This window comes from Tachypleus tridentatus, chromosome 3, assembly GCF_004210375.1.
Source record: "Tachypleus tridentatus isolate NWPU-2018 chromosome 3, ASM421037v1, whole genome shotgun sequence".
Classification (NCBI taxonomy): domain Eukaryota; kingdom Metazoa; phylum Arthropoda; class Merostomata; order Xiphosura; family Limulidae; genus Tachypleus; species Tachypleus tridentatus.
The window spans coordinates 22,027,853-22,038,323 of NC_134827.1; the positions used below are offsets into that span (position 1 = coordinate 22,027,853).

At 32.8% G+C, this 10,471-nt stretch overlaps 1 protein-coding gene across 1 annotated transcript in view; it reads right to left on the reverse strand.

The window, feature by feature from the left end:
- The window catches only part of LOC143246514 (corticotropin-releasing factor receptor 2-like), a 70,943-nt gene extending 62,893 nt beyond the window's left edge, over window positions 1–8,050 (reverse strand). The window contains exon 1 of the mRNA XM_076493339.1: window positions 7,895–8,050. Within this exon, the coding sequence (XP_076349454.1) occupies window positions 7,895–8,009 (115 nt within the window). The 5' untranslated portion in view covers window positions 8,010–8,050. The remainder of the gene's footprint in view (window positions 1–7,894) is intronic.
- Between the last annotated feature and the right edge of the window lie 2,421 nt (window positions 8,051–10,471).

Below are 10,471 nucleotides of genomic sequence, written 5' to 3' on the forward strand. Positions count from 1 at the left end.
TAGGATTCCAGCTGCGTGGTTTAAATATATTGATCAAGAAACTGTGTCAAATATGCAGTTTTTATTTTCGGTTTAAATACAACCCCTTCTCTTTATGAAAAACTCTACAATTTTTTAAATAACTTTTATAGTACCCTAAGAAGGTACCATTAAAGCGAAGTTTTTCTTTACGTTTTAGCGAAATGTATGAGCTTCTGTTTCTCAGAGATATCGTAGTGGCTGAAACTTCACGGTGTAATGAACATTCTGTTCCGTAGCCTTGTGTAGCACCCATCTTGCAATGTATGTTACTGTATTTTCGAAAAAGAAAGTTTTATGTTTTGTTGAAATAGAAGCGTTCTTTAGATATGACCATATTTTTGTTTTCAAATGGTAAAACGTCTGTCTTTCTCTGAGAAAGTTTTTAAAAGCTCATTTTGACCCAGAAACAAATATTTTGTCATTTCTTGCATCCACATTTATAATGTTTCTTGGTGTTAAATAACGTTTTATTAACAAAGGACAGAACACAGTTTTAATATAGGAATCTGTCGGGTTGTTATTTCAACCACATGTAAATACGATTAGATCAAAAATATTTGATTCTATGCAGTAATATTTGTTTTCATTTATCTTATTTCAACTTTGTGTATTATCTTTATAGTGTGAAACAATATCCTAGATTATATGAATAAATTGAAGAATTTCATGATTGAAAATCATTTTGTTTTTCTGCCATATTAGCAAGTTTAATTTAATAATGATTTTTTTGTATTGTTAAATCGTATTTATATATTTTATAGTGTTTTATATAAGTATTATATGAAACAATGTGGATTATGAAAAGAGAGCAGAAAGGAGTGGTATGCTTTGGACATGACAACTACACGATGAACCAAGGTTAATGTCAGGATGGACATGACTGGATGTAGCAACCTGGATTACAACGATAGAGTGAGGCTCGAAATTATTTTTAATATAACCTACTCAATACTTTGTACAGTTACGACAGAAAGTGTCCGTACCCCTTAGTAAGATGTGACAAAAATAATAATTGACAATTGTTTTGTAAGATTAACTATGGTTGGTACTTCACCGTCAGACAGACCACGCAGTTTTTAAGTACATCTTCTATAAAATATGTGCAGCAAAGTCTTGAATAAACTATTTGATTTTCTTTTTTACCCTTCTGCATTTTCTCATCGAGGTAATTTTTTCAGCTTGAAAACTTTAAATAAAATAATAGTGATTACTTCATGTTATCAACATATATATTGGTTTTAATATGATTGTAGCCCAGTATGACCGAGTGGTTAGGGCGCTCGATTAGTAATCTGAGGGTTGCAGGTTTGAATCCCCGTCGCACCAAAAATGCTCGCCCTTTCAACCGCAAGGGCGTTATAACGTCACGATCAATTCCACTGTTCGTTGATAAAAGAGTAGCTCAAGAGTTAACAATGGTGGTGATGACTAGCTGCCTTCCGTCTACTCTTACACTGCTAAATTAGGGACGGATAGCAAAGATTGCTCTCCTGTAGCTTTGCGCGAAATTCAACAAACAATCGATATGATATTCAATTCCTCTTTGCATTCCTTTTGCACTTCTGCTTTCTGTGTATCTAAAGATGAAATATTTCGTTTACATATTATAAGAACAAAGTATTGTTTAGTTTCCAGATAATTTATCTTACAACAGCAAATTTTCATGCTCTTACGTATTTCTTTTTTCCGTATCGCATCATTTGTATTATTGCAAAACATTTCTGGCCACTTATCATTCACTCAATTTATTAAAATGTTTGTTTGCCGTTATTTGTGTCTAAAATAACCACGTATGTCTCTTCATTATGGCCATCAGATATCTGATGGTATAGAGCACTATTTCTATGATATGCCCTATCTTATAACTCTCTCTTTCCTCTTTGTTTCTCTTATGTACTGATGAAAATCTAAACAATGCAAACAAATAAAATTTTGTGTCATGCCATTTAAAAAACGGAATTACTGTTTTTCTTTCTTTTAATAAAAAATGTGTTAAAAGAAAGAGGAATGCGATTGGCTAAATGTTTAAAGTGCATCATGTACCTTATTTATCATCGTAATTTAAGATGTAATTCATTTTCAGTGAATTGACACAAACAGTTATCTTCCTTTTTTGTTTATTTTGTTTGTTTATGGTTTTTAAAATAATGTAAATATCAAATTGATACTTTGAAGTAAATATGTGGCTCCGCCGTGGAGAGCAAATATAACATCATGTGAGGTTTACAGAAAAACATCATGAGCTAATGCAGTCTCTGCAATGGTACTTTGAAATCACCACTTAGCTCTGCCGTGGAGAATAGATAGAACATCATGTGAGGTTTACAGAAAACATCATGAGCTTATAAATTTTCTGCAATGATACTCTGAAGTCACCATCTAGCTCCACCGTGGAAAGCAGATAGGACATCATGTGAGGTTTACAGAAAACACCACGAGCTAATACAGTCTCTGCAATGATACTCTAGATGATGACTTCAAAGCAGGTAGAAAATCATGTGAGGTTTACAAAAAACACCACAAGCTAATACAGTCTCTGCAATTATACTCTAGATGGTGACTTTAAAGCAGATAGAACATCATGTGAGATTTACAGAAAACATCACGAGCTAATGCAGTCTCTGGAATGATACTCTGAAGTCACCATCTAGTTTCACCGTGGAGAGCAGATGGAACATCATGTGAGGTTCACAGAAAACATCATGAAGTTTTATTACTGTATTTTGTTTAGACGGAAGACCATATAAGGTCCCAGAAGTTACAAATATATTTTGCTTAAAAAGAAGAAATAATCCTTTGTGTTTTTCTTACATTGAAACTTGTACAATCGTCAAACTAGAACGTTCTAAAATTGAAAATTCTTCTTTTGAGCAAAAATTTTGCTAATGAAAATTATATCAATCTTTTAAATAATGTATTTTGTCATTGAGTATTGAAGTAGGCGTCACTGATATTAAAACGTCATTTAATGTTTAAAAAACAATATTTAAAATAATATATTTTAATATTATATTTGACTAAATCATTTTACTGACGCCTACTGATATTGGATTATTCAACTTTCTTGAACCAGTCTCTCAGTAAGACAACAGTAAATTTATGAACTTGCAACACTAAAATCCAGGATTTTATTTCTTGCAGTAGACATTGTAAATCATTTATTGGTAATTAGTGCTAATCTAAAGTGTCACTCCATACAAGCGGCCAATTATTTGATCAACACTGTGTACCATATGTGAAATTAGTTTTTACTTTAGCTACAATATCTACAAATAATTAATGTAACTGTATCATTTATCAACAGTTTGAAGACCATACATATCGAACCCAGTGACAAAACAGTATGTCTGCGCACTCATACCTTTAGAAACCGATGTTCCGATACCCGTGGTGGGCAGAGAACAGATAGCTCATTGTGTAATGTTGTGCTTGATTCCAATCAATCAATTCATGCATATTGCGGTTAAAAACTATAATTAAATTAACTGAAGTAGTAATTCAGGTTAAGTCTACAACTTTACTTATCTTTTCATAGCGCGCAGTGAAAAATACGTGATGCGAAATGGTTGAATTAAATAGTTCTTTGGATTTAATGTATCAGTTGCATTTCCTTTTCATACAAAACCAAACGTTACCGGTTCTACAGTATTTAAAACTAGTGCTATCAAAATTAATTTTTGTATTAATGTAATACAAAATCATTAAAACAGCTTAATTTGTGAGTATCTGAAAACTAACAAAGGAACTGTGTAAGTCAAAATAACTAGTCATTATTTGAGCCAAACGTCTAATTTCTATAGTTGCATATTGGTGTATAGAAGACATATCAAGACTAGAAATAAAGGACCTTGTATCACCAAAATGTTGTTTTTATTTAGTTAGGCACTGATCGTTTCGATTTACAGTTTCTATAGTAGCGTTCGTTAAAACGCAAACCGAAACTGAATAAAGTTGTCAAGCGAAACGACGAGTATGTAATTAATTAAAAACAACATTTTGTCGTTATAAGGTCGTTTATTTCTAGAATCGAAACGTTTATCTCACCGCATTTCTTAACCAATGCTTTGGCGATGTTTTCTCTTTAAAGTAACCTTTTATTTTTGGTATTTTCGAATGTTACAAAACAACTGAAACAGCTTTTGTTTGCTCTTTGGATTCTAAATTATTTTCCAAATCTCTATACCTCAGCGATACCGTTAATGGGACATTAAGCCGTAAAGAGACCACCACATCACATAACTCTGTGTTTATTTTAAATTCATGTCCATCTTAGGTCGTATAAAAGCGGGAAGGAGTGGTCAAGAATGATCATGGGGAACTACAGTTTCTAAGACACATAACCACCGCGTACGTTAATTCGCGTGACAAAATATAGTTCTTCGTACTTTATGTATCACAAAAGCGTCTCATCAAAACAACATTAAATTCAGAACCAAATATTTTTGCCTTACAGTAGCTGTGCTTATAATGGGAATAACTAACTGACGATTTTCTAAAGACTTGTAAAAATAAATACACTTCAAGAATGGAACATCAAAACAAAGGAAACGACACCCGCCGAAATATAAGAAATGTTTCGAAAGTTCAAGATTTCAAACATAAAAGTAATAATTCATACGCATATTGTTCCAAGACGTTTTTTTTATATCCATTATGCATGTTTGTCAGTTGTAGAAGAAACAAAAAAATTAGCAGAAAAACCAAATGGCTTTTGAACTTAAGTAAAGTATTAAATAAACACAAATAATTATCTTATTTTGATATTCGTACGTCATTACAATCATATTAAAAGCCGGTTGCTTGTAACTGATAAAGTTAAATGAATATTAACTACCTTAAAATACACTGTTGTACCTGGAAGCTAATTTGACACATCTACTTTAACATCGCTCATTTAAAATAAGGAATAAACTTATTTTAATTTAGTGTCGGCAGTTTTTCACTGAGCACTCCAAACAGCAAGTGTCATAAAACAAAGTTAGCTGAATACACTTGATACGATCTGTATCATGAGTAAATAAAACCAAAATTGGGTGTAACAAGTATTTTTATTTCTTGCCTATGAAGTTCATATTCGTGCTCTGTTATGGTATACTGACTGCATAATTCTTCTCGTGATTCATGGCATGCGCGTATTTTACTGACGTCACAACAGTATAAATTGCAGCGTTAAACGTCATTTATTTAACATCACTTTATTGTCTACAGACTAAATGGCAGACAATACACTACTGTATTGTGGTACGAATGATTAAGACGGATATCCTCTCCATGTGGCTTTCAGCCTCCTTTCGGGGGAATAACAGACTACAATAAGGTTTCCTGACATTAACTCATTAGAATTACTTTGTTTTTTTCCCTATCTTCCGAACTTTCTCATAAACTTCACTCTTTCAGCAATTCATCATATTGATGGAATTTATTTATTAAAAACAGCAAGGTAATTCAGTATTAATATCTTGAAATTATGGACAGACGCGGGGAATATTATTTTTAAAGTAGTATTCACTGTAATGCAACAATAAGCGAAGAATGAATACTATTATATTTGTCATAAGGCACTAGTATTAGACTTCTTACATTTTAAAACAGTAGATTCACAATCTGTTTCCTTAGAGACTTTGAAGAATTAGAAGAAGGATTTAAAATGCAATTGGTCTAATACAAATGTATTATAACATAACAGACTTCCCGGATGTTTCAATATCTCTCATGCTTCATCTTGTAAGGAATGTCAAAAACTAACGTATAAAAATGCAAGAGAGAATCCTCAATAGCCGCAGCACTTGAAATTTTTAGGCAGAATTAGAGTAAATTAATCTGTGAGAACTTTTGTTTCGTTTCGATATTAAATGAATTAATATACAGCTAATCTTGTGAATCAACGATTTCTTCGCTGAATCACTTATTTGTATTCATAATTTTGAATAGTGTGTTTTAGAGCTAACAAACATATTGATGTAATTTAGTCTTTCATATGTATACATATATATATTTAAACTTCAATTAAAACATTTCATTACGTTCTAAAATAATACAGAAAGTGCTTCTTCTTGTGTTTGCCGTACACAGACTCAAGTGCCTGATTATGACTACAGTTACTACGTTTTGTTCAATTGTCCGAAGATAACGTGAATTTCTATTACGACTGAAAAACTTTTAACGTTAAATGTGATTTCTTTTACGACTTCTCAAAACTTTTATCGTTAAATGTGATTTCTTTTACGACTTCTCAAAACTTTAACCGTTAAACGTGGAAATCATCTGAGCTACAGCTGTTTTTAAGTTAAACAGAAAATTACACAATTGGCTATCTGCAATCTGTTCACAATGGGTATCGAAACTCGGATTCTATCGTTGTAAGTCCTCAAACATACCGCTGCGCCACTGGGGAGTTATCCGAACTGAAACAACGAAAACGTGAGCAGAACACAAGCATTAGGCATTTTACTGATCTGAGGATTGAAAACGTCCAAGGTTCAAGCTGCGATATACTACTGAGCACGCTCCGCAATTTCATTGCTCCACTGCTTGATTTAAGGCTTATAACGCTAAAATGTGAGGTTTAATCCCAGCGGTAGATACTGCGCATGCACATATTCCGTAGCTTTGTGCTTAAGTTCAAACATATCTATAACTATTAGTTAACACTGGTTAAACATTATTTTATTGTTTCCTTACGTTGGAGGAAATACAGTATTTATTCTGTCTATTGCCCCCATAGGCGATTTAGGGATAAGCACTAAGACTAATAACGCTAAAAAGCGAGTTTCGATACCTGCAATGGGAAGCACAGAGAACCGATAGTTCATTGTGTATTGTTGTATTTAAAAATAAAGAAACAAACAATGCTATCATGTTAACCTTATTATCAAATCAGTGACAAAGTATGATATAACTTATATTTTGTTTGTTTGTTTGAAGTAAAGCACGAAGCTACACAATGGGCTATCTGTGCTCTGCCCACCACGGATATAAAAATTTGGTTTCTAGAGATGTAAGTCTGTAGACATGCCGCTGTGCCACCGGGGAAGGAGAATATATAAATTTAAATTTTAAACAAAGATTTGAAGCCTCAGAATTTGAAACGAATTAATCTTGTTTTCTTATGTCGCGGCATAATGGCTCACAGAGTGGTTCTGAATTGTTTCTTTAAATACAGGCTTTTACTCATGGTTCCATCATAATAACTCTTGACTTATTTCAGAGCTAATTACATGTGTTTATATGAAGAAAATTGTTGTAAGAAACAGGAGAGCTCTTGGTTTTCACCTTTGATTGCAAGAAAAGAAATTAGATTTTAAGAACTCAAACAATTAATTTTAGTCCTACATGGCCGACTGACTGTTGGCTGTGGAAAAATTAAAACTTAAAAACAAACTGACCGATGCCTTATATTTCGATTTATAATTATAAATAATGTAGGTATAGTAACATGAATATGCAATATCTAAGTTAAATAAAATAAGTTATATTTAGATTAAATACCCTATGTTGTGTGCTTAATTCTATGATTCGTAAAATTATGTTTTAACCTTAAATTTGATTAATTCATTGGGTGGTTTTCACGAACAATGTAGCAATCCAGTTTGATCCATGAGTCTGTTTCCTAATATCAATAAGAAACTATGGAAACTATAGGGGGAAAATTATAGTACTTTTAATCAGATTTTGTTATTTTGAGAAAATGTTCGGTAAGTATCCATTAAACACAGAATAACTTATTTTTCGTAACCCAGCTTATATCTTATACACTTGAGAAAGTATTATTTGAATAAACAGTTTTCTTTTTTTTATAAACACTAATTTATTGATTTTTTATAAAATAGTAAGTAATTCAGCATTTATTTAACCTAAGGGTTTATTTTCGTACCTTCTGATGTTGTGTTGAAATCTAGGTACTTTTTGAGGCACACTTCTTCTGACTGTGACAGGTTTTCGATAGGTTTGGCTGCTGTCCAATTTCGGGTGCGCTGGTTTATCGTCATGACAGTTTCTTCAAGGTTGGGTGCTCCGTCTTTCGCGGTGATGCCACTCCGAATGAAGCGAAGAAACCGCATAGGCACGATCATCATCTGAACGAGAACGATTCGTGCGTGCTGCGCACTGGACCAGTCTTCACGTAAGCCTCACGCGCAGAGATTCTTGTCATCTCACACTAAAATAAACTTCCATTTACAGTAGTTATTTTCTACTTCTTCATAGCCCAGTAATTACACTGGTAAAATTTTCTTTCAGATACGCGCGTTAGAGAAACTAAAATCAAAATCTCCAAGACCCAACAGTACTGGACAAAAGTGTTAAGGAAAAATCAATAATTAGATTTTAATGAACTTTCGAAGAACAATGGAACGTAAATCACATGTGAAAAATCAAAATTTATCCCTGTTCATATCTAGTACAACAAAAACTCTGTGGAAGTGCTTGGGCATATAATCCTTCAGCACTTTATTATACAGACTTTTACCTAGTCTTTCAATAATTTATCAGTCTCTTACCTTTTCCTTCAATATTTTACACGGTAGCCTCCTACCTAATCCTTCAATACTTTATTAGACAGTCTCTTATTTAATCCTTCAGTGCTTCATCACAGTCTCTTACCTGATACTTCGAAACTTTATCAGGTAGTCTCCTTAACCCTTTAGTATATTAGATACTTTCTTACCTAATCCTTCAATACTTTATCAGGCAGTCTCTTACCTAATCCTTCAATACATTAATAGACAATCTTTTACCTCATCATTCAATAATTTATCAGGCAGTCTCTTATCTTTTTCTTCTGTACTTTATCAGGCAGGCCACTACCTAATCATTCAATGCCTTATTAGACAGTTTCTTACATAATTCTACAATACTTTATCACACAGTCTAGTTCCTAATTCTTCAATACTTTATTTTCAGTACCTTATCAGGCAATCTCTTACCTATTCTTCAGTACTTTATCAGACAATCTCCTACTTAATTGTTTGATACTTTATTGTCCCTTACCTAATCCTACAATACAATATCAAACTGTCTTTTATTTAATCCTTCAGTACTTTTTTAAACAGTCTCTGACCTAATCATTAAATATGTTATCACACATTCAATACCTTATTAGACATTCTTTTACCTAATCTTCAGTACTTTATGAGACAGTCTCTTACCTAATGCTTCAATACTTTATTAGGCAGTTTCTTACCTAATATTTCAATACTTTATTAAACAGTCTTTTACCTAATCCTTCATCACTTTATCACACAGTTTCTTACGTAATCATTCAATACTTTATCAGATAGTCTCTTACCTAATTCTTCAATACTTTTGTAGACAGTCTCTTACCTAGTTCTTTAGTACTTTATCAGACAGTCTCTTGCCTATTCCTTCAAAAGTTTATCAGCCAGTCTCTTACCTGTTCGTTCAGTACTTTATCAGGCAGTCTCCTATCTAATCCTTCGTTACTTTATTAGACAGCCTCTTATCTAATCCTTCAGTACTTTATCAGTCTGTCTCTTACCTAATCCTTCTATACTTTATCAGATAGTCTCTTACCTAATCCTTCTATACTTTATCATATAGTCTCTTACATACTTCTTCAGTACTTTATCTCACGGTCTCTTACCTAATATTTCAGTAATTTATCAGACAGTCTCGTAGTTTATCTTTCAATACCGTATCAAACAATCTCTTACATAATTTTCAGTACCTTATTAGACAGTCTCTTACCTAATCCTTCAATATTTTATTAGACAGTCTTACATAATCCAGTCACCACAACAACTTACAAAACGATCTTGAAAGCAAATAAAATGACATTCTGCATTTCAAGTGAAAATAGCACATTTCACCTCTGGAAACTCAATGCAAAATACTCAACCTTATTCCAAAAGACATTTAAGAGGAAAATTCATGGTAAAACCAGATACAACGGATTAACAGAAGACGTCCCGTGATTAAATGAAAATAGCAACCCTGAGACAAGACAATTTGCTACTTTTCGTGCCACAAAGTATTAAACAATAACCAAGCTACTATTATAGCTAGAAGTAAAATAAACTCTCTATGACTCCATTTGACACAATGCTCTAGATACCGTTTTCTTAATATGAAAGTAAGTGACAAATATCTCAGGTTGACATCCAACTTTCCGAATGATCGAACAGCTTCATCCAAAGTTAATAACACCATCTTTCAACCATTTAACATTACATCAGGAGTCTCTCAAGGCTCAGAATAGAGAAGAAGAGCTCGTGACAGGGATTTCGGCTTGAAATTATCTGACCCCAAACCGATGTGTCGGGACAGATATAACCGGTGGCGGTCAGAAATATTCATTTTCTTCGCCCCTCTCATGATTTGAATGTCTTGGTGGACTTGATGTCAGGAAATTATATGTAAAAAAAGAAAGAAAATAATAAATTTAGAAAATAAAAAACTATACAATAAACTAAAACCAACACCAGAAATGTAA